At 41.9% G+C, this 25263-nt stretch overlaps 1 protein-coding gene across 1 annotated transcript in view; it reads right to left on the bottom strand.

Annotated features, from left to right (window-relative positions):
* PKHD1 (PKHD1 ciliary IPT domain containing fibrocystin/polyductin) overlaps nt 1–25263 on the bottom strand; it is a 244172-nt gene that overhangs the window by 79776 nt on the left and 139133 nt on the right. The window contains exons 49-52 of the mRNA XM_048299521.1: nt 24711–24906; nt 15780–15845; nt 14336–14455; nt 7067–7204 (exon numbers count right to left, since the gene is read on the bottom strand). Of these exons, the coding sequence (XP_048155478.1) occupies nt 7067–7204; nt 14336–14455; nt 15780–15845; nt 24711–24906 (520 nt within the window). The remainder of the gene's footprint in view (nt 1–7066; nt 7205–14335; nt 14456–15779; nt 15846–24710; nt 24907–25263) is intronic.

Genomic DNA, 25263 nt, shown 5'->3' with positions numbered 1-25263 from the left:
AGTTTTAAAACCATTTTTAAGTAGGCTTCCAGACTTAACAAGCACATACAAAGGATTGGAAATGGAGGTTTATAGGATGAACTGGAACTCGTCACTCCCTTAAAAGAATTACATCTACATTTAGCTAAAAATCATAAATTTTAGTCCAAAAAAGCACAACAGATTAAGAAATGTTATCCTTGTTAAAAAAAACCAAAACCACACGAATCAAAAATACAGCCAGAGTGAGAAACAAAGGTCATAATAAAACTATTTAGAATGGAAAATAAAATAAAGAAGGGAAGATAATATTCACAGAAATTCTTCAGTGGCTGGAAACTGTAAATGGTAAATGACACAAAAGAACACAGGAGTCATGAATGAGTAGAAAAATTCTACTTCTTTTAAGAATATTTTAAAGAAAAATAGGATTAATACTTGCTTATTGTCATCAATATTTCCATGGGTTTAAATCCATGGATTTCAGTAACTTGAATGCAAGTGCTACTGGAGAGTTTTCCAGGAAACCCCTTGGACAATTAAGGTGGACTCTTCAGTAATTTTGGGATCACTCACAATGTCTGAGAGCCCCTGAAGAAAGCTAATATTGTGCCAATATTTCAAACAAAGATAAAAGTAAGAGCCCCAGGTAATTACAGGCCTGTCAACTTGACACTGATTCTAGGGGAAAATAAATAAAAATGGAATGTCCAACTCTGAACACAATTAATAAATCATTAAAGGTGGGTGATACAATTAATGCCAATCAACCTGCTTTTATAAAAAAAAGGTCCTGTGAAACTTCCTTGTTATTGTCTCCTAATGAGATTACAGGTCTAGTTGATAAAGGTAATAGCTTTGATATCATATAATTGGCTTCTCCAAGGCACTTGACTTAGAAGCACAAAACTTTGTGATTAATAAACTACACAAGTACAGCAGGAACATGGCACACACTGATTTACAACCCGAGTGACTGGAATGGGGACATGGACCCAAGCAGGTCTGGTTCTGCAAACCCAGTGGAATTCAATGTTTTTTTAAGGACCCAAATTGTGTGAAGATACTGAAAGTAAGCAGACAAACTGACACAAATGGGGAGAAAAATTACAGGGATGGTCTAGGAAAGTCAGCAGAAATTTTGAAGAGAAGAATTAGGAAAAATGTGAAGAATGCTCTAGGGGACCCTTCTTGAGCAGGGTGGTTGGATTAGATGACCTTCAGCGATCCATTCCAACTTTACCCATCCTGTGATTCTCTAATATTGAAAATAATAAGGCAAGAGGTCTTGAAAAGGTAAGGATCTCTCTGGAAATGAATGGAGAAGAAAGAAAAACTAAGGGAAGAGCTGAGTAGGGTCTCAGATACATACTTTGGTGTGGTGGCCTGTTAACCCCCTAATTCTGTACTTTCCCCCTGCTCTCTGCCCTAGCCCTGGCCACTCCCTCGGTTTCTCCCTATTTGTTCCTGTACCCCAACCCTGCCCAGGGACCGCCCCTGGGCCCTTGACAAACCCACCCCACACCCAGAGCGTGTTGTCTCTCTACCTCTGAACATCATGGGGGCAAGATGTGATTAAAGCCATCTCAAACCCATGAGAGACCCTTCTCTGCCTTCTTTACCATCCACTGTGTTGTAACCCTGCCAGCTGCTGGAGCCAGATCACAGGGCTGTCCGAAATGGACTCCAGGATGCAACAAATTGCATGGCCCTAGGAAACCCTCGCTGAGCTTTCAGGCTGCAGCAGCCTGCTAGGCAGAGTCCAGCAGTTACCATACTTTGGCTAAGTCAAAATAGATTCCAGCAGAATGGCCTATGAAAATGAAGATATGGAAGCAGCATCTACCTTAGCTTACCCATAAGGGGAATCCAAAATAGTTGATGGACACAGGTCACAGGGGTTGGGTAAGTTTCATGACCTTATGAAGTAACTGGCTATGAAATCACAGCTCTTCTAATAAGTAGTTTTGTTAAAACTCTCATCTTGCCATAAACAACAGGAATTGTGATCTCTACAATACGTAAGTGAATGATCTGGGCTTTCAATGTCGTTCTTTGGACTTTGGATGTGAAAACTTCAGGTTTCTTGTCCCACTTTCCTGTGGTGAGCAAGTCCTACACAAGGCTACACCAAACTGCCCAATTCCCCATCCAGCACAAGACAAGCAGGAATGGGTCCCACTTCATGCTCCTACTCCTGCTGGAAGCCTTGGCAATTTGATGAGCAACCTAATTGATCATAAAGTCAGATAATAATGTGCTGATGGCAGAGAACCAGGAAAAAAGGGTACTTACAACCTGGAAATTACCAAAAGCTGGCAGAAATGTCCAGTGAGATCTGCAGAAAAGGTCAGGAGGCACTAAAGACAGAGGCTGGGCTCCCTCAAACACAAGTTCTTCCCGTTGCACTACACAGTGCAAAAACCCTCAATCATATAGGATAATCCTGTGTTTATAAACAACCTGTGCTGTTAATAAATTCACCACTGATTACACACCGTGCTGAAGAAGTGTGAGATCCAAATGTTGGGATTGTAACACGGATCTGTTAGTGCGGTGGTTGCAGCTGGTTCATAATCCTTCAACAGGTCTAGCCTCTGGAGAGGACAAAACCTACTATGTGGAAAAAAGGAGGGAAAAAAGGAGAACAGAAATAGAGATATGTTTTTTCTGTCCAGATTTTCATTTATTTTGGACTGTGGTCTGGATCTAGTTTGTTGAGTTTCAAAAGCATTTTCCATTGTTTTCATATTTCAGTTCTATTCCAGATGTTCCTCCTGACAGATTTTTGCTGTATTGTTTTGGGTTTTGTTCCATAGCAAAACCCATTCAATTCTTTCCTAGAACAGTGGGTGTTTCCTCCCTTCTCTTTTTTCCATAACATGACACTCTGCAACAGCTGTTGCATATAAGAGTAACGAAATCTCTGAGATAAGATCTCCTCCCTTCACTGGCAAACAGACTTTGCTGAGTATCTTGCTGGGACCATCTCCTCTATCTCTGTTTCTTGAATCCAAAATTTCTTGGACTCTAACTACCCAGCTATTTTGAAAACTGTGGCATATTGTCACTAGAAAGCCTGAGGAGTTTATACTCATGGTCAATACACAGCTGGACAGTCATCTACCACTGGTTCTTCTTCTGGAGCTTCCTTCAGGTGTTCAGGCTGCACTCTGGAAAGTAGATGGAAAAGCAGCCAGACAAGGAGACCTCACTTTGTTGCCTCTTTCTGCCCAATGTCCAGAAGATTTCAGAACTTCTCAGTTCCACGGCTCCACAGCTGTGGAGTAGGAACCAACAGGCAGAAGTGCAGGATGAATGTTTGAGGAATAAGCGGTGGGACACGCAGGGTGGGATCTGAGTTCCGGTGCCCTCCAAATCCTCTCTGGAGGCTGGCAGATACAACACAGGGATAAATGACTGAACAGTGAGGTTTTTAAGCAGAAATTGCAGGCAGGGGGAGACAACGTAAGGGTGCCCAGAACAATAGAAAATCTTTATAATTAGGCAACTGAACCATGTTTCCAGGGAGAATCTTATACCTACATTCAGGTTTCTTAGCGTAGATTTTCTCTAGATACCTCTATCTACCAGTCCCACTGACTGCAGGGGCTCCACTGGCTATATTGAATAGATCTCTACTGGAACAGCAGCTCATGTGCTGTTGTCCACATTGCACCTAAATTCAGGTGTCTTGAACATGTGAACCAAATTCTTACCTACAAGGTGCAATCAGTTAAAAAAATACTGAGTTGCTTGGAAAGAGTAAAAAGACAACAGGCAGATGCTGAGAGGTTTTCTGAAGGGGATGCAGAGGGTTCAATGAACTTTTCAAACCACTTTTTTTTCTGTGATTGGGAATGAAAATACATCTCGTTACACCAACAGAGTCCCTTCTTCATGCAAGTTGGACAGCTGTGCAGGGATGATATGTGACTGTAGTGTGGGACTCAGCCCACAGCTAAAGATGGGACCCACACAACAGAGGTGCTGGAGAAGTTGGAAAAGACATAAATTGGTGAAACTCACTGGTGCCCTAATTATTGTTATTTACTCACTGCTAACACATGGCCACTTAATGAAATACACCGATTTACCCTTTGACAAGTCAGTATGGGGTTTTCCTTGAAAAAAGGGGGAGTAAATGCATTAGAGCTCTTACCACAAGCAAGGTAAGAGGCAGTTGAATTGTCTGGGGTTCCCTCTCCAGACAATCAAGCTATGAGCTAATGATATCCTTAGGCTTTTTGCCTCCAATGAGTGACATGACTGACAAGCAGCCATCACGAGATATGCGAAAGAAAGAATGTGACAAGTTGAAACTAAAAAGAGAAATCCTATCTAGATAATTACTTGGCAGAGCTCTACTATTAAAAGCAAAAGCAGCCTGCCAGCAAAGAGCAGCTAAGTGCAGTTTAGTTCAGGATGAGTCCAGCGGATCAATGTGTGCCAAGTGAACTTCAGCATTTTCCTCAGCTTTATTGGGAGCTGAGGGCTTTGTTCAGCAGTGGAACAGGGCACTTTCTGCACATATCATCTGAGTTTTAATGCTTATGGGTTAAAATGAACAGAATCATCCTAGCTGAGAATGAAAAAACAACTGTGAGATGTTGAACTCATCATTTCTTATCTTGTTTTGACACAGATGTGCTAATGCTATTTAGCACTTTGTTTACTCTCTGAACTTCAAACTCTCCTTTTATAAGCTGGAAAAATAGCTAATTTTTACAGTATGATAGGGCAGAGAAACAGAAATAAATGGTGTAACTAGAATTCTATTGCAAACATCACCATCAAATACAAGACTTTGAAGGATAAAGTGAAAAAGATAAAATCCTTATCTTAGTGGTAGGACTATGAAAGTAGAAGTAATCAGAAAGTTTCCCTGGATCCAACAACACTGAAGGGCTAGGAGCACCCATAGAAATTCCTGTGGCAGTAGATCCACACATTTTGCTTTGGGTTTTCCAAGGGTTCTGACAGAGTTCTTTGTTGGTCTTAAATCATCTCACATCTTCCACTGATCATAATTCACAGTGGATTGTGATCATACATTAAAGAGGAAAGCAGGGATGGACCTTATAGAGTCAAGGGTGCTCCAAGAATTCTGATTTCCCAGCTATCACTATTTTCTCATCCCAGTTTGCCTGTAAATTATCGTTTCAATAAAATTAATTAGGTTCTTGTTATGGTTGATAAACTCCAATTTTACACTATTTTTTTTTTCCTTTGTTACATATTTCCCGTCATCATTCAGTTCCTATGTATTTTCGGTAATGATTTAACCTTCTGATTTTTTTTTTTCTCTGCAGATAAGAAGCCGAGTGCTCTGGAGGACACCAAACCCAAATAAGATGAATTTCTAAATTGATCACTCTTCTCTAGGAGTTTAAGGGAACAAAATAGCTTTACCAGAAAATCTTAGGCCCAGGCCATGGAATTAGAAGGAACAGCATGTGGCCAAAGATTGCTACACTGAAAACAGGGCATGGAGAAATTACACAACAAGGCAGGACCTGGGGATTTGGCTCATGTGATGCCAACCTGAGATCCTGCTCAGGCAATGCTGAATGCTGATGTCCACATCTATTAAATCTGTTTACTAAACTGTCTCATTATCTATTTTGTGTCAGGATTTCTTTAGGGTGTGGTGGAGTTGGACAGATGGGCTTCAAAACCCTTCCTTCAGGCATGGAACAGGCAGGATTGGACAGATGGGCTCCAAGACGTTACCGTAAGGCCTCGAACACATGGGAAGAGAAAGGGGAAGGGAGGAAAAACAGGCACTCCCAGCTCTAAATGCAGGCAGAGAAGCCAGTATGAGATGTGGGAAACTTGCAGAATCTCTACCCACCCATCATCCCACAGCTGAAACAAGGACAGCTCTCCAGGAGACATTGGACTGCAACTCAACAGCTGCAAATACCTGTTTGGTTTTTAATATCATTACTACTCACAGATGTGCTGGAGGGGAGTTTGTGCAGCAAAGTGCCTCAATGTTTTTTTAATAAGTGTTTTTAGCAATGAACACATGCTTTTTCTTAAAACCAATATGAAACCATATTTAAAGTGCAAAGGAGTCTAAGTAAGAACTGACTGACACTCTTTTAAGTATATATATATTTTTAACCTCCCAGATCAGGCTTTCCAACCTCTTTTTCCAAAGAAAAACACAAGACAGCAAAATAACCTTTTTGGCCAGTACTGTATTAACTAAACAGTCCCTTGAGATTAACAACAAACAAATGTTGAAGCAGACTTCCTCAGGAGGTGATTACACAAAAAAAATCTCTTTTTAAAGTTCATAAATCCAATCTTGAGAAAGGTCAAGAAATGATCAACAATGTGATCCCAGCGTCCTAAGGATTCCTGTAAGTAAATATAATGCCTGGCTTTAGAAACCTTGATATTTAAAGGGAATTATGTGAGTAATTACTTCAGAGTGGAAAAACACCCATCCTGTCTGTTGTAAATAATGTGGAACAGCCCCAGTGACTTTGGGCACTGTGAAACTGCTGGAAGTAGGGGCAAGGTGGTACCTTCCTGTGGTCCTGGTGCTCATCTGTACAGATGGATGAGAGGAAAAAGTGTGCTGAATCCAGCTGTTTCACACCACAGCAGGATTTCTAGGTATTATGGGGATTCTCCATGACTGTTTATGTTGGCTTTAAATACTTCTCTGTCACACAAAGTGTCCTATTAATGCCCATAGTCACCAGGCACTGCCTGAACACTAGGGCAGATCCTGCCCTGAGGAATTACTGTCTCATAAAGCAACCCCACAGGAAGTAGGGAGGGCTTTTACACCTATCAGATAAAATCTCTGCCACAGTGACACCAGGAGTGAGGTGCAGATTGCAGTAATTGTAACGTGTTGCTATTAAAGGAATAGGTAATTAGCTCCAGTGGATAATCATCATGCTTCACACGAATTCTGGGTGTCCAAACTGCAGATATACGGACAGCCACGGGGCATTAGGTTGGGCAGCAGGTGTATAGTGACATACTAAGTCTTTCTCCATACTTTTTTTTCCTATCAAGAACAGAAATAAACCCCAGGCATCCCAAAGATCAGCTGTTCACTCACCCACTCTCAGCACACCCCCCAGCACCACGACACAGGCTGCGCTCAGGACGTTGCTGGCGTTGCTGGGGAACTCGAGGGTCCCCAGGATGTAGAGTTCTCTCAGAGGGGGAAGAGCCACATCCACCAGGATAGTCCTATCTGAAAAACAAAGCAGAGAGTTGTTTAGGCCAATGGCAGCCTGCCAAAAATACTTGCCAAAAAGTGTGGCATGGTGGTGAAGAATTTCAGCTTGGCTTGAGTTTTGCATTATTCAGATTGGTTTTCATAGAATCACAGAATGACCTGGGTTGAAAGGCACCTTAAAGACCATCTTGTTCCAACTCCATACCACACTTTCCACTAGCCCAGGTTGCTCTGAGCCCCCTCCAATACAGCCTTGAACTTCCAGGGATGCAGTCACAGCTTCTCTGGGCAACCTGTGCCAGGGCTTCACCACCCTCTTAGGGAATAATTCCTTCCCAATATCTAATATAAACCTAATCTCTTTCAGTTTGAAGCCATTTGCCCTTGTCCTGTCGCTCCAGGCCCTTGTGAATAGTCTCTCACCATTTTTCCCATTTTTTCCTCATGGAATTGACGAAAACAAGAACAAAAAAATGCCACATCCCTGGAAGTGTTTAAGGCCAGGTTGGACAGGGCTTGGAGCAACCTGGTCTGGTGGAAGATGTCCCTGCCCATGGCTGGAGGGTTGGAATGAGATGACGTTTAAGGTTCTTTCCAACCCAAACCATTCTGGGATTCTAGGAAGTGAAAAAAGTCCAACACTATCAGCTAAGTGCTTCAGGGTGCAAATGGCCTGCAAGTCCCCCATTTGTCAACAGCAGTGATCAGTGTGACAAACTGCAGCCACACACCATGAACTACCTCCACTGACTCCCTGTCACTGCTTCTCCCTCTTTGCAGCTTGGATTTGCTCTCCCGGGTTTTGTATATGAAAACCCACCTCTTCCTCACCATCCAAGAGGAAAGCTTTGCTTACACCAACACAACCTGCAGGAAGCCAGAGCTCACAGAAACACAGAATCATTAAGGTTGGAAAAGACCTGTGAGACCATTGCCAGGTCCATCATGAGTTCCTCCATTCTGTATTCATATTCCCCTCTAAAATTAGTTAACAATGACCAGGAGAAGCACCATTCCCTCAGATCCTTAAGGAGAAAGCAAGAGGGATATTCTTATATCGCAGAACTGAGTGGGAACTGTTGTGGGTTGAGCACAATGGCAACGTCACCGCTGCTTCCTAAAGCTGCAAGTCTGCAGCCTGGGAACCTTTAAAATGCCCCTTAAGTGTTCCAAGTAGGAGATGAGCAAGGATCTAAATGGTGGATCATTTAGAGCTAGAACACTGCACAGAGATGAACTCCACCCTCAGGGCCCATCTAATGTTCTTGGATGTCACTAAGAGCTTCTCAGTTGATTGCACTGGAAAACAGCTCTGGTCCTGAAACTGTGGTTGCCATCCCCTTTCATTACTGGCAAGAGTAACAGTGTCCAGGTATGGTGCATCTCTCAGTCACTGAGTGTTCCTGGAAGCAGGAAAAGAAAGGTGTTTCCCTAACAAGGGGCTCAATAATGTGTTCTAATCATGACTTTCATAGAAACAGATTGCAGAAAAAAAAAATTTCAACAAAATGACAACCCCACCCTACACAGAGATTTTCTGTGACTTTCATTGTTCTCATATGCATTTATTGCAAGGCATAGATATACAAAACAGGAGAGATTAAGGAGCATGCATATTTTTGGAGTGGATTTTGACAGAGTGGACAATGGGAAGTGACTTGAGAATGGGACACTTGAAACCAGTTTCGTGGGGAATATAAGAGCCATGAAGTGTTTTGGGAAGTGGTTCAGCTGCTTGATGGTTTCACTTCTGCCTGTGGACACTGGCAACTGCTTTGGATGGGAACACAAATGTGTACCCACACAATGGGTAGCACACAGAAAGTCCTTTCCCAAAAATCATGTAATTAGGGGCCAACCCAAACTACTTAGCACAAAGGTTTAAGAACATTTCCAAGCCCTGTTTGCAGGAAACATAATCAATATGATTCTGTGAAAACCTACCTCTGTACTCTCAGAAGTAGATTGAAAGAAAATATTAGTAGGCTGTCTTTAATAGTAGCATTTCCTAGTTTTTGACTCCTTAGTTTTGCAACCCGGAAGTTTCACAACCTCCAGGGAAAGGAAAATTTTATTTCAGGTTGTGTTTTCAGGTCTGGAGTTGTGGCTCTGCTTACAGACTTGTTTGTCTCCTACATACATGTTCCTGCCTTTATCCCTGTGACTCAATTACCCCACCTGTTCCTTTTCCCCCTGTCTTTTTATCCTTTCTCTCTGGCCATGAGCACCCTGAAAGCCCAGGACTTCTGCTCTCAAGGACTACACCAAGTACAGCAGCAAGCCATGGTTAACCTGAACCCCTCATCCCAAAACAAATTCCCTGAACCCTTGGGCTGAAACATCTTTCAAGAATACAAAATTTTCACAGCATTCAGATGAAGTAAGTCTATACGGAGCAAGTGCAATTCTTTTCCCCCTAAATCTTATGCTGTTAGTACTTAATATGTTTTTACAGTCATGAAGAGACTCCTGTCTATAATCTCTTTACAGGACAGGTACAGTCCCATGCCCTGCAGAGCTGTGAAGGGAAGGCTCAGGATGTGAGGATATGAAACAGAGAGGAGAATAAGAGGGGAGATGTTGCTAAAATGGTATCTCTCAGACAGAAGGGGAATCTAGTTTGTGAAATCACAGCTCAAGAATGTGGCAAATAGCTGCAGTTGACAAAGGCCATAAGTATATTCATCAAACACAGGCTGAAACATTTTTACAAGGAAAAGCAGCAGCGCTCCCAGGCATGCCATTTATATGTCACATTTCAGTCTAGAACAGAGATTTTTGCTGAGTTGCACATCTTTCTAAAAAAGGTTTTGTAAAGGAAATGCTGACTGCTCTGTAACTGTGGCATCATGTGTGTGAGCGTTGAAACACAGGAGTGAGAAATTCCCCCACTCAGAGATATCTCTGAAAACATAGAGTTTCCTCAGTTTAAAAGGACAGCACTCTGGGGTGTGATGATGTGGGTGTGAAGTCCTCAGAGGGTGAAATGTTGCTCTCTAGAAACAACAGAACACTCCTTTGACAGGGAAAAAAAATCTTTCTACTCTTGAGGAAAGCAAACAGATTCAAAGGCAACTTCCTTACAGAATACGCTCATTTACCTCGTAGAGGGAGATATAACTTAGCAGTTAAAATAATAAACTTTAGGTCACTCAGCTCAAAGGATTTACCTTCAGAGAAAGGCAAACTGGAGCTGTTTTTCCCCCATGAAAATATTCATACAAGGGCAAGAAACCACTTTCAGCAAACCATAGTTTGAGCCTGAAAACAGGGCAGTGTTTCATTGTACATACACTTTCTTCAGACAAAAAGCTCACAGGTATGCCAGAGTCTTAATGTTCAGATGTACAATACTGAGAAGTCACTAATGACTCCAGCAATGACACAAAATGCCTTTGATCAGCCACATTGCTGTATAAAACACCATAGCATGCCATTGAATGGAAATCAGGCACAACAGAGGAGCTATTATATGGGATACAGTACTCCAGCATTCATCTCTTCAAACAGAAAAACTTCAAAGAAAATCAAAATCAGAAAATGAAGAACAGAGTGAATTCCACTACTGGAGGAAAAAAAAAAAGAAAAAAAAAAGGAAGATAGAAATTGCCAGAGGCTACATGATATCATATCAATACCCTTCAAAACAGCATTCCTTTGCTTGGAATTATAACACATTCTCCTTCCACCCAGGGCACGCTGCATCAGGAGTGTGTCACACTAAAAGCCATAAACCAAAGCCCTGCAAATCTCAGGGCTTTGGGAAGCTAATGCCACTTCTGGCTGCTGGAATGTCATGACTAAACTCCTGCAGCTTGTTTTCCAAGGTGCTAGGGCTGCTGAAGCCTGATGCATGTGAGAGGTCCTTGTGGGATGGCTGTGGCTCTGGAGGATGAACCTCCAGGGATAAAAGCTCAAGTTGTGGCAGCCTGAGCTGAGGATTTCCAGATCAAGCTGGAAGAGACTCACATCCACTGGGGAGACAGACTCTGATGAGAACTGTAGCAACACACCAACACTAAAAGTCACTAAAAGTCACTTTAACTTGAGGGACCCACCTCTGTTACAAGTGAAATTCATCCTCGTACTAAGGAGTCTGTGAAGTCAAACAGGTCAAAAAAAGGAAGAACTTAGTACACAACCCCAATTTTCAAGTTTGCCAGATCTCTAGGTGTCAAGCAAACACCCAGCAAGAACACAAAAACCTTGTTTCTGATATGTATATTTTGCTAAGAGAGGTATTTTCTACCTTTTCAAACCTTCCTGAGTCCAGCCCATGAAGTGGCCCTGATGATGCAATTTTGCTTATTTTGTTAAATAAGCAAATTGAAGATTTCAGTAGCCAAATTTAGGCAGTGCCCCAGTTCTCCAGTGAGCTCTAAGAATCCACATTCTGTCAAAGATTTCAACAGTGTCAGACCAAAGTGTCAGACCAAAGTCTTTTCCTGCACTTCTTCACACTAGAAATGAGCATTAAGCTTGTATTATTTGCTTTTCTGGCTCTAAAACTGTTCTTTGGGGGCTTATAGGACTAAGCCAGTCATGCACAGAATACCAGAAGTAGGCTCATGTCTTGGCTTTCAACCAGAAAATCATTGTAGATGGCTCACAGAAGAGAATTTTAAGTAACCAAAAGACAGCAAAGACACAGCTGCATCCTGCCAGGAGTGAATCACAAAAACTTATTTAGGTGTGCATAGCAGCACAGAATTCAGATGGTTTGTAGAATATTCTTTCTCATGAGAACAAACTCTCACTTTTTTGAAGCCATCTGGAGTTATTCTGAGTTTAGCAGGGTCTGCACAAACCAATGGAAATGGGAAAGGAAACATCTATAAAATGCTACAATTAAACATACGTTTTAAAATTTCTGATTTAATTTTAGATTTCGGATCCAAGCAAGGGGCTGACTTCCTTTAAAGTGGAACCTGAACACTTGTGGCAGCAAAGCAAAGCATGAGAAATGGACAGAAAATTAATCTTGCCTAACTTCATTTAAAATGCATTTATTTGAGCAACAAATCCAGTTCCCTTATCACACTGGTGAGGACCATGACTCCAGTTTAAGACACTGTATCTGTTGGCTCCAATGCCAGTGAGTATCTCAGCACCTCCAAAGCAGCAGGAAGGAAGAGGGAGGGCAGAAATAAAATAGAGAGGATGACCAGAAAAGGCAGACATGCAATGAAATAGATGGTGTGATAGACAGCTTGTGTTTGTGTTCTTATTTGTGTTCTTGGGATAAAATTGAAGAAGGATTCCAGAAAGGCACTGGAAAGGAGAGCAGCTTCTTCAATCAACCAACACACACATTTACTCTAGTGATGGGAACAAAGAGATTTTTTACAGAACCACAGAATCATGGAATAACCTGGGTTGGAAGGGACCCACAAGGATCACCAGGAGTCCAGCTCCTGGCCCTGAACAGAACAGCCCCGAGAATCCCTCTATGTGTCTCAGAGTGTGATCCAGACCCTCCCCCAGCATCATTGCCCTTCTCTGGACATGCTCCAGCTCCTCACCTTTGCAGGAAACACAGAGGAGTTTTATTCATTGTGCATCACAAACATCCTTCAGTTTCCACTCTCTTGAACTGATCTAAACAACAGAACCCCAAACACTCAGCCAAACCTATTTATTTATTCATTTGTTATTGTTTGCTTCTGTGTAAACTGTGATTTACCTCTGTGCCTCTTCATACCTGCATCTGACAGAGGATGTTGAAGACTGGAATGTTCTGGTCATACGACAGTCATGGGCTGTTATTGGTGAACTGGTTATCACAGAATCACAGAATCATTAAGGTTGGAAAAGACCTCCAAGAACATTGAGTCCAACCTGTGACCAACCTGTGACCACCTTGTGACCCAGCCCAGAGCACTGAGTGCCACATCCAGACATGAACACCTCCAGGGATGGGCACTTCCCTGAGCAGCCCCTTCCAATGCCTGAGCACCCTTTTCATGAAGACATTCTCCCTGAACTCCAACCTTTCCTACTCTTCAGCTCAATGTAAGCTCCCCCCAAAAGTGAAGAAAAGTAATATTTTAAAAAGTACAGCGTTGTTTTTTTTTTTTTATATTTATCAGAAAATTGAAGATTAAACTAAATATATATTGAAGGTGGATCATAATTCTGAATGTAACCTGCAATTATATATATACATACATACATAAATATATATATATTCTTTAATGACACAGGCCAGAGAAGCTCTAACCATGACTGAGGCTCCATACCCAAATACAAACACAAACATTTCCTTCCACAAAAGCCATAAACCAAAACCAGGTGGGAGAGGAATAGATATGAAGCGTTGTTATCCACATTTCCAGAAGTGGAGCTGTCATAGGTAGAGAAACTTAACTGTTTTCAAAAAAATGAGAGGGAAACAGCATCAAGTTCCAGAATATTTCAGGTGCATATCAAACAATATTCAAGGGATCATTCAATCATTATATCTGGAAAGGCCATCAGGACCTCATGTAGTCCAGCTTCCTGATCAAAGGAGGGTCAGCTCTTATGTAAAATGGTTATCACAAGTTTTTTCTCCAGATTTTATTGCAAATTCCCTAATATATTTACTACAATCCAGTTTTCATGCAGTAATGTCGTAAGATGAGCTGGGGCTTAAATGTAACTCAGGTTGAAATACAAGCTGAAATACAGGCATAAGCTAAAATGTCTAGGAGGCATCCATGGCAAATGGTCTGAGAGATTACCATTGATAAGTAGGAATTGCAACAGGAAAATAAAACAGAAGGTGAAGCAATTGCAGAAATGTAAATTATGATCCTTGCACAAAACACAGAGAGAGATGGATCAAGAGATGAGCTCTGTGTGAGTTGTGGTTCTGGGTCTTACAAATTCTCTTCTGAATTAAGATCCCTGCACATATTCCAGCTTTAAAGTCAGTATAAGTGCTTTTGTTCGTGTGTATGTGAAAATGGAAAAGAATTATCATTCTCTTCCAAAAACTACATTTTTGTACTGCAGCCTGTATGACAAGGAACAAATGCAGGGTCCTGCACACACTGGAATGGCCACCAGTGCCAAGGAGCCCATGTTGGGACACAAATATAAATCCCAGCTTAGGCAGAGCCCAGAACTTCTACAGAAGTTAACCACCTGCCCTTCCTCACATACTTGGCAAGATGATGACATCTTCCCCGGGGCCTGGGATGCTGCCGTTGGATCCACCCCAGCCTTTTCCCACATCATTCCATGTCTCTGGGTGTGACCATTTCCAGACAGCACCAGAAGGAACTACAAAACAGGACATATAAAGAAAGAATTATTATTTTCTGTAGCTATAAGAATTACCATTTCTTTGATAGTCAAGCATCTGTGACATTAACATCCTCCTTTTGTCACTGATGAAGCAACAGTAACTGCTTTATGTTATTTTCCATGCTTAAAGAAAACTGCTTGATTAAATTCCCAGAGATGGGAATTTCCATACTTTCCTAAAGTATGAAAGATTTTTTTAAATGAGTGGTCAACTCTTCCAGCCTTGTTAACACCCAGAAAAGCAGTTTTCCCATTCCAAGGGGGGAACCAAGACCTGCCTTGGAAAAGCAGCTTGACCAAGACACATGGAAACTCCTGCTCCTTCCTGAAAAATTTCATTTTCAGCTCAACCCAAAAGAAAACTCCTCAGCCTTAGCATCAGGAAAATATTGGGAGAAACTGAGTTCACAAAATGCAGATGCTGGACTTGCACTTGTATTTTAGAGAGCTAATGAGCCAGGCTCCATCAATTAATTGCCCTTAAGTTTGTTCTGCCACAGGAGAGGAAGGAAAGCCTTCAAGGGAAAATCTTGCTCACTAAGTTTAGTAAATCCTAGACTAACGCAGGCAGGGCCTCCCTCTGGAGGCCTCTGCAAGCACCTACTGCTGTCCTTCCACTGTAAGCAGAATTCTGGCATTCTTTTTCTTGAGGAAAGCTTGATTGGGGACTGAAAGCATGGGAGTAAGCTCATGCTTAGATTTTGGGGGCTAGACCCAGTTCAGTAATGTTGCGGTGTAGAAAAAAACCTCTGTTGTCAGCACAGGGAAACACAGAGTTAAACCCATGTCGAGTTCCCTAAGTTTGGGTCTGTCTTTCCATCACTTGTTTGTTCTGGGAGAAACACCCTGTCAAAATGTCTCTAAACCTTTTTTCCACATAATTGATTATTGTTAATACACAACATAGCAAGGCAGCTAGTACCAAAAAATATAAAAATTTAGAGGTCTCCCTTGTCTCTGGTGTATTTTTCTGTCTGACTCAACATGGAACTGGGCAGTAATATCAGACTATGGAGCACTAAAATACTCTGTAGTCTTACATTCTCCATGACCTTTCTGATCTGCTGTGGTATTTCCCAGCAAAAGTTTATAGTCTTTTATACTGTGGAATCACACATTTATCTTGAGCAATGGTAGATAGAGCTCCATGAAATGCTTCAATGAATACCAAGAGCCTCTGTTGGCTTGATAGATTTTCAAAATATTGAAGTGAAAAATAGCAATTTACTCCTGAAAAAGCCATAAAAAAGAAATGGTGTGACTCCCATACCAAGGCTTTCTGACATAGAGCGTCACATACCTGGGGTGGGTAAAGCCACTCTTTCCTTCTCTTTCAGTGTGACCTGAATTAAGTCAGCTCCTGTGACTGAACACAGAGAATTTTAGGGAGTTACAGCAGGGCCTTTCAAATTAACACAAAAAAAAATTATTAAATCAATTGCTACCCATGAATTCCTGACAACATCATACATTTCTTACAAAAACATTTTTTTAAGAGCAACTGTACATGTTTTCTAAGCATTTTTTGTCCTTTTTTTGTACTTTGAGAAAGGATTAAACAAACACACTTTAATTTACAGATATGGAAGGTCTCAAGACAACTCATTAGAAACAGCTAAAAAGAAAACATTCAACAATCGGAAATTCTAGGCTGGAACTCGAATCTCATTTATCCCACTATAAATCCACAGCAGTTCCACTCACACAAGTGATATCACACCATTGAATGCATAATGTATTGACTGGCTCAAACAGCGAATTACAGCTTTTGTTTTGTAGTTCGATTTTGATTTTTTTTTTTTTTTTTTTTGCTCCCAAAATCTGCTGTCTGAAAGAGATGCTTTAATTAGTCAGACTTTATAGACTGTAGACAGGGACCCTGTGTTCTCTGCTGTGAAAAGGGGTCAGCAGCAATTATCACAGTGGTAACCTTTGTGCCCATGTATTGTCAGCAGGAGAAGGGCCAGGATAATGCAAATCAAAGAGGAGCAGGAGAAAGCTGCTTCAGACCCTGCTGAAATCCCACCTCCTCTTCATCTTCAGTGGCATATAAAGGCACTTCCTTTCAGTCACCAGACTGGAGCAACTGTAGGTTAAAATAGAAACACTCTGATAAACAAATAAATCTCCTATCCTCTGTCCAGCCCCTTATGGTGACCCTAAAGTGTTGTTGGAAGATTTTTGGGGGGGGGAAGAATAATTGTATCAATGAAGCCATTGTCAGAACTTTCCTTAGTTCCAGAACATGCCTGGAACTTTCCTCTGTGTGTGTCAACCCACCGATGGGATTTCATGCCATATTGTAATTTACTTATTTTATCTTTAAACAAGTCTCTGTACTTTTAAATTGTGAAGCCCGTCCTTCCCTACCTCCCTCCTTTTCTCCCAGTGCAACTGAGCAAATTTAAAATAACTGAGGTTCATTAATTTTAAGTGTTCAATAAATTAGTATGAATAATCAAAAAACTTGATTCTTTCTGATAATTACTATTTGATGTCAGTTGAAAGCACTCGATTGAGTTAGCAGCATATGCTCCTATGCCAAATGAGGCTTCCATAATTAAATAGAAACTGATTCCATGAGGTTTTTCTCATGTCTGATTAATTAGTAATCAGGTGCCTCAGCCCTGTTCTTCAGTGACACCTTCTCTCCCAATGGTAGCCGGGCTCTGATCCATAAATCAGTCAAGTCAATCTGCCCCAAACCATCACACAGAGCTCACACTGAACAGCATCATGCCTTGAGTGGCCACGAGGTGAACATTTGAGGGGAAAATATGACATGAAACTGCTAATTTAAAGTCTCTGACACGGCTCTTGTGGCTTTCAGACAATATATCTGTGCACACTTCTATGGTTATGGCGGTTTTTCATCTCACCTACACGGGGTAAACCAAGTGCCAAAGCTGATAGGCTTAGGAAAAACAAGACAACCAAGCCTTGACACTATCCTTTTTTTCCTTTTTTGCCTAAATATATTTTGTGAGGTTTGTTGGGGTTGGTTTTTTCTTTTTTTTTTTTGCTTACTTTTGCAGGCACTAGAGTGAAATAATCTAATTAAAGATGTTTGTATTGTTCAGAGAAAAGCTGTTCTAATTAAATCCTGAGGGGACATAAAACTTGATCAATATGGTGCATAAACCTCATAAAGGGGTTCAATCCCCTTACACAGGGAAGAAAGGAACCATTGAGACTTAATTCAGCACTGAGCTTTATCTTTGCCTTGTCCAGAGTCAGGGCAATAATAAAAGTTTCTCGTAGCTGAAGTGTCATCCCACCACAGAGCATGACAACTCAAACCATTGTGAGTTATTTATACCCTTCACGTGAGCATAGGAATCAGGGACAGAATTCTCCTCAGAATTCTCGAAGTCCTTGTAACTTCCACAATTATTAATATCAATTTATGTAAAGTGCAACAGTTGTGAATCAGCGGTGTTTTGTTGCTTTTTCCCACTCCTAAAAACTGATCAAGAAAGATAAAGGCGTTGGGATTAATCAAGGCTGCAGTGACACAGTCCTTCTGGTGGTTTTGTTTTGCTGCTGAGTACGTTATCACTGGGTTTTGCAGGACAGGAAGAGATACAGGCACTACAGATGAAGGACGTCATTAGTAAACATTGAATTAAGGTGACTCTTGGCAAAATGTAGTTATAAGGCTCCAGGGTTTAGTTGTATAAAACCTTTATAAGGCTCATCAATTTTCTGCCTTATTACGGCTCCTCCTGGATGTTTGGGCTGTGAATCATAAATATAGGCCTTCTGGATGATACTCCTGGTAACTTTCTCCTGGTTCAGGGCTCCTTGAGTGAACATGAAGGAGGAGCAACTCAGTCTTTTATCAGCTTTGCAGTGACTCGGAATTTTGCCTGTGGATATTAGGAAGGGCTGAAACTAGGATAAATGGCTCCAATAGCCTGACTTACAAATAACAAGCAGCTCCATGCTATTTAATATCAATTGAGCTAACATCCATCACCAGGAAATCAAAACTTTTTAGACAGCACAATCAACAACACAGTGAGACACACCTCCAGAAACTGGAGAACCTGGGAGAGGGTGTTTCGTCATCCTCTGTGAGGATCTGTTATGGGAGATACCTGGAAATATGATATCATGGGGGCACCGAAGTAAGGAGAAGAGGTGTAGAAAACCATTTTATATGCATATAAATAGATAGATACAATTATATATATACATATATATGTATATATATATATATATATGGGTTGATGGACACAGATTCTTGCTTACAGCAGATTGTCATTTCCATAAAGTTCCTCCTGCAGACATCACATAGTCAAAAAATCAACCCTGGCAGGATTAAAAGGGCATTTCATAATCTCATTTCTGCAACTGCTACAATCTCTGGTTTCTCTGCTTCCATGCCAGAAGGACACGAGCTCACCCACCCTCCTGGTTGTTTTGTCTCTTCGTGTCTATTACAAAAATTGAGCAACTGAGGGTGCTGGCAGGGCTCAGCCTGGAGAAAAGGAGTCCTAGGGAGGACCTCGATCTTCTCTACAACTCCCTGGAAGGAGGTTGTACCCAGGTGGGAGTCGGTCTCTTCTCCCAGGTAATTAGCAACATGACAAGAGGAAATGGTCTCAAGCTAAGCCCGGGGAGGTGCAGGTTGGACATCAGGAAGAATTTCCTTTTGGAAAGGGTGGTTAAGCACTGCTACAGAGTGTCCAGGGAGTTTGTAGAGTCACCACTCCTGGAACTGCTAAAAAAATTACTGGATGCAGCACCCTCTGCTCTGGTCTGGGTGACAAGGTGGGGATCAGTCACAGGTTGGGCTCAGTGACCTTGCAGGTCTTTTCCAACTTTAAACATTTCATTATTCTGTGATTACAAGGGCCACTTCTTTGCTGAAAACTGACTTTCATATCATGGAGGCCACTGAGTAGTCCCCACCTGGACAACTGGCCCTCTGAAACAACTGGTATGGGTGAGTGTTATCTGGCTGGAAGAAAAGACTCATCCCTGTACAATCAGTCCTCTGTAAAGAATTAACTCCATTCTTCATGTCTTTCACCTAGGATTCTCCTTTACCCCCAAGCAATAGGGCTGCAGAAAATATCTGTGTTTATTTATTTTCTGTATTTTAATATTAGAAACAAATATTCTTAAGAGAGTTTTTCCTCCTATACAAAGCAATTACAGAAACCCACAGAGCCTAATGGAAGTGAGATCATTCTTTAGGAATCTAGAAAAGACAATAAGTGTAATCAAATTATTTTTTTAAGAACTATGGAAATTGTAAACCTGCTTCTGACACAGCAGTAACAAGGTTGAGCCTCAGGCCCTCTTAACAACTCACACATGAGTAGCTTGAGCAAAGTCAGCAGGATGACCCATCTCCATAAAAGTTGTGTCTACTGAAAAATGTATTTGGGATAAATAAAAATTTGATAATCCTTTCAGTGATGTTTTCAATAATGTTTCTGTCTAGCACTTCAATTTTAGGAAAAAAAAAAAAAAAGAGCCGAGAGAAATCTGGAGGTGAAGGAAGCCAACACTTTGTTTCATTCCAAAAGAAAATGGTTTAAACATTTCAAAAGTGAACAAAAAGGAAACAACATCTCTCTGGTTTTTAGCCAGTTCCAGTATTGCCCAGAGTCCTTAACCAAGGAGCAGTACCACACTGTGGCACCATATGCTGAAATTTGTAACAGACTTAAAAAGCTCATAATGTTATTATTGCAATTTACAAAGGATATTTCTCCTAAAAATATCCCAGATGTCCCAGTGGGATGTTTTTTTCCACCACTCTTGTTACAATAAGTGGGGTTTTTTTGATTCAGCATGGTCATATCATGTTTCACTCTCCTGAAATGTGGTTGAGCCAAGCCCATGAGTGTTCCAGAGTCACACCACAATTGCAGGCCCACAGTGACCTTTGAGGGTCATTTCTCTTAAGACACAGGGTGTCCCAGAGAAAATCAGAGTGATACTATGAATCATGTCAAAGCAAAGCTGGTGATGTAGAAATGACTGGCACGGGATGTTTCAAGTTCTCTGTCTCTGCTTCACCCAGCATCCTGCAGGGACATGTGGTAATCAGTCCTTTGATGCAGATTCCTTTAAAATGGTCTGAAGAGGTGATTTTCAAAGGGCTTAGAGGCTGGTTAACAGAGTTTCATGTATGTAGGTAGCAGTGACTGTCTTTGTTAATAGGATCATTGCCCACATAACAGAAACATTCTCCATTAGTTCTCCCTCCATTCAGCACCCCTGCATTCTCCTGCTCCCAAGCCTCATTTACAGAACTCCAGCCATCAGTGCAACTTAACTCCTTTAATCCCCTCCATACGGTCTATTTTCTTGCCTTTTGTGTTAGACAGACCTTTTTTTCTCCCCCAAAGATAAACAAACACTTGCAGGATGCCAGGCAATTTTGGATGGAAGAGGGCACGGAGAAAGCCTGAGCCCAATGCAAACTTCTGGCCAAGGTGGCTTCATTCAGCTGCCTGCTTCGTTTGAATAACAATATCTTCTCAGTCACGGGGTTTTCCCTCCCCTTCTCCCCCTTTTCTCCCCCATGCAGGCCTGAGTAAAAGGCTGTGTGAATTCAGGAGCCTGCTCGTGAATGAGCTGGCATCTGATCCGTATTTACCGACGTTAATTTTGGATGTAATGCACCCCTGCCACTTCCCCACAGTTTGCCCTAAAAGGCTTTCTGAGAGGCACAAAAGCAGAGGGTCAAAAGTGAGTTGACCCCTGCCAGAATGTACAATTATTGCAAAGAGGTGGTACACCAGCAGCTGTCGAAACCCCACCGAAGTGCTTCCAAAAGTTGGAGGATGACTAATAGGCTGGAGCTCTCCCCTCCGCCCCGCGAGAGCCGCCGACTTTGGGCAGGAAGAATTATGGCCCTCCCGAGCAGCTGCAATAATTGTCTTGCCATTGTCCCCCAGCCCTCCCTCCGCCACCCCCTACAAGTGGCCATTGTCGCCGCGGAGTCAAGTGATTATATGCTTGGGCTGATGCTGTTTGCGCCCAGCTGCCCGAGCGCTGACACACGAGCCGGGAGAGGGGGGACCCGCGTCTGCTAGACGGGGCTGAGACATACCAGACCTTTTACATAAGTCAAACAGGAACAAATGACTCTTTATCAGCCCCTTCTCCCTTTGAAGTGGCGGCTGCTTATAGACCCTTACAGCTTTTCCTCCTTAGCCCGAGCAAACATCCTCCTTTTGATATGCTACATGCTCATTATCTCTGCCCCATTTAATGATTTTTGATTGAAGGGTGGCAGCGCAGTTGCCAAGAGGGTAGTTAAAGAGGCTCCACGCAGTCAGGACAACAAGAAAGGCTTTCCTTGTGCAGCAGCCTAAATTTGGAGTTTCTTAACAGTGTGTTCTTGTTCTTAGCAGCAGATAAGGGCTGAGCGTGAAATTCTTAATTAAGCAGTAAATAGAGAGTGGGGTGTCAGCAGATGCAGCCTGTAGCCATGGAGACCAAGTCTGATGAAGGAGGGAGCTAAGACTCAATGCCGGCCCCGGGCTCGGGCATGACTGACAGCTGAAGAATCTGACAAAGCTTGTAAACGGGATTAATTAGTTGGCTAATTATTTCATATAGTTAAATGTAAATAAAATATTAAAAAAAAAAGTTCTTAAAAAGCCAACTTGCAGAGTTATGTGGGAAGGTGTTCTGCAGGCCAGACCTTCAAGCCTTGTCCTCTCCGGGTCGGTGGATGGACTGGTGGGGTTTTAAGGCCAGAAGGGACTATTGTGGCAGCTTTCTCTGACCTCCTATGGGGCATGAATCTCGCCTCATGAGGTTTCTAATAGCTTCTCGCAGAGCTGGAGCATATTTCCCTGAAAAGACGGCCAAGCATCATCTAAGGACCCTGAGTGATGGAAAGTCCACCACATGCCATGAGTCTGCTCTGCTGGCTAATTAACCTCACCCTCTCAGCCTGCACAGCGGAGAGGAGAGAAATTAAATCTCACACCAGGGCCGGGAATCTGCTTGCTTTGTTTCAAACTTTCACCCTACACTGACAGCTTAGATATTAGGTACCCAACACTGAATTATTGATCTTACTCCTGTAAAAGTCCTAGCAGAAAATGTTCACAGCATGAATTATACATGTTAGGTGTTTTCATAAATTTCCCCTCGTGTACTTTGGATGATTGTTTCTCTCTCTGTTAAATGAGGAGACACAACAAGCTCTTCACGTAATAAAAATCAAGATGAAAATAAGGCAAGAGAAGGACAAGAAAGTGTCTGTGATGCAAGAGGGACATATGCCAGTCAGATCACTTCTGTCCCAGTCTTCCCAAGACTGTCATCTCCTCTGTTTTCAACAGCAGAGGCCAAGATACTGATGCCATCCTCTGAGCTTGCCCATGCTGCTCTGACAGTTCAATTCAGCATATGCAAACTGAAAAGCAGTCAACTCCTATACTTGAAAGAACAAATTTATACTGTTAGTAAACTGAAATAATAAAACATTTTTCTTCTTTCAGTAAATACTTGACATGGTCTCTGGCATGGCTTAGACACAACAGTTAAATTTATAGTAGCCAATCTATACCTGAACTGTATTTAAACAGGGCCAGGACACAGAATTAAGACCAGGACCCTAATAAACTACATGGTTATAATGCTGGCCAAATTCCTGGCACAGCTTTGGCCCAGACCAGGCAGACTCCCCAGCAGAGTTTGGGATTTAGCACGGGACAGGGATCTTTTCTAGTTTGAAGCCTGGGTGCGTCCAGGCCCTTTTGAGAGCTAAAATGTTAAACACAAGCTGTGCTGTGGCAGTTGCTGAAGGACCAGGGGTGGACACAGCAAGTGTGATCTGATTGAGGTTAAGGTCCGGGCTTTCCCATTTCTCCACAAATGTACACTGGTTGATTTTCACTGTTGCTAGACCAAGCTAGGTGGATTGCCTGCCCTCATTCCAGGTGTGTTTTCCTCTCCAATGATTGTTCTAAAGACATCCTACATGAGAGAGTCTTTTGCATCTCATCTCAATAGTGCAAAATCAAGGGAAATTCATTAAATTTAATGGATTAAAAAAGTGAAAAAAAATCTGTTATAATGAAAATCATCATCTTTTCTTTCCCTATATGAGTCATAAAGGACAAGCCAATCTTCTCAAAGACACCAAAATATATTTGTGATTCCTGGTTCTGCTGTTATTAATAAAGGCAACAATCATTATCTTGCCTTTGGCACATAGAGTGTAGACATTTATAAAATTATTTGCTTGAGAATGGGAATTATGGAAAAGATCCATTTCTTCAAAAAAAAAATGACCACCACACTCCATGATCTCATGTACAAGGTCACATACTCAAATGCAAAGGCCTGTGATGTCTTTGGAAGTTTTCAGTCCTTGGAAAAATTCTCTCCTAATACTTCTATTGCCTTCAGAGGGCTCAGCCTAGCAAGATGACCATGATTTATTAATGATACCTGTGATATAGGACCAGATGACAGCAAAGGTCATTAGTGGAATTTAATGCCTTTACCACTCCAAAAATCCAATTCAAATACTGATGCCTTTTCCTGGTCTTAAAATCAAGAGTCAAACACAGTTAGAAGGGAAAAAGGGATTTTACCTTGGTATTTATTTTAAAGATCCTTAGGTGCACTACGTTCAGGTCAAATGCACCTCCATGCACACCACAATGCCCACCCCCAAAAGATCTGGTATAACATTACAGGCCTTACTAATTAGCAGATCTATCAAAGATTCCCCAATGAGAGGCTCAAATGAGCCCCCATCCCCAAGGAGCCTTCCCCTGGATGGTTCTATCTCAGTTTACAGAATGTGTTCTGGAGAGGACCTTGGGGTCTGGGGTACACTGATCCCTAACTACGAAGCCTCTAAGATGTTGAGTGTCCTAGCTTGACAAACAAGTCCAAGAATGTAGGCAAAAAGCACTGAGGGTACAGAAGTTGTACAAAGGTATAAAAGGGGTATAAAAGAAAAGGCAAAAAATCATCATGGCATCAATACAACTGATGTCACATCACCCACTATTTATGACACATTCCTTTTGTTGATAGGTCAGGCATCAGATAGATCAGTTAGGGATGGACCTGATGTGCACTTACCTATTTGATAAACCTTTTGAAGGACCTCTCACTTATTGAAAGGCCATTGGAAGCTGGCCTTGAGTAGATCTGGGGTTTAAATTAAAAAGACATCAGCTCTGTCACCATTCTTGATCAAAAATGTGCATTGCAACCCTGATACTGCACTTACCCAAATAGGTGAACTTCCCCAGTTTGCTGTCAAGATGCCAATCACAGCTCCTGTGGTGTCTGTACGAAGGTAGCAATTGGAGTGGCTGTCCCCTCCTTGTCCCACAGGATACCATGGCCTCCAGATGGGAAGGAAGATCCTTGTGTTCCAGCAGGAGGTAATTCCCAGCCTTGAAGTTGCTAAATGTCACTGAGTACTAGAGAAGAGGGAACCAAAAGAAGCATGTCTGGGTCTGTGATTAGAGCTCCATGGAGTTCAACTTAAAAGGCAGAGAGGATGGTTCTCCTCAGAGGCAACGTGTATTGAAAACATGAAAAGAGATGTAAAACCAAGCAGAAGGTAAATGCAGAAAAAATCAACTCCCCACATCACCTTTGAAAGGTTCAAAGGAACAATATGTTCTGAAAGATGTGTTTCGACATATCTTAAGGCAGTAAAAATCCTGTTGTTTCCTGAGGACCACACTGAAATTTCACCAAAGATATCCATAATCATCAGGCATCCAAGGTCAGGTGGGATGGGGCTTGGAGCAACCTCGTCTAGTGGAAGACAT

The sequence above is a fragment of the Corvus hawaiiensis genome, chromosome 3, assembly GCF_020740725.1.
Source record: "Corvus hawaiiensis isolate bCorHaw1 chromosome 3, bCorHaw1.pri.cur, whole genome shotgun sequence".
NCBI classification, from domain to species: Eukaryota; Metazoa; Chordata; class Aves; order Passeriformes; family Corvidae; genus Corvus; species Corvus hawaiiensis.
The sequence above is the reverse complement of the archived record's forward strand: the minus strand, read 5'-3'. Positions and strand labels throughout refer to the sequence as shown.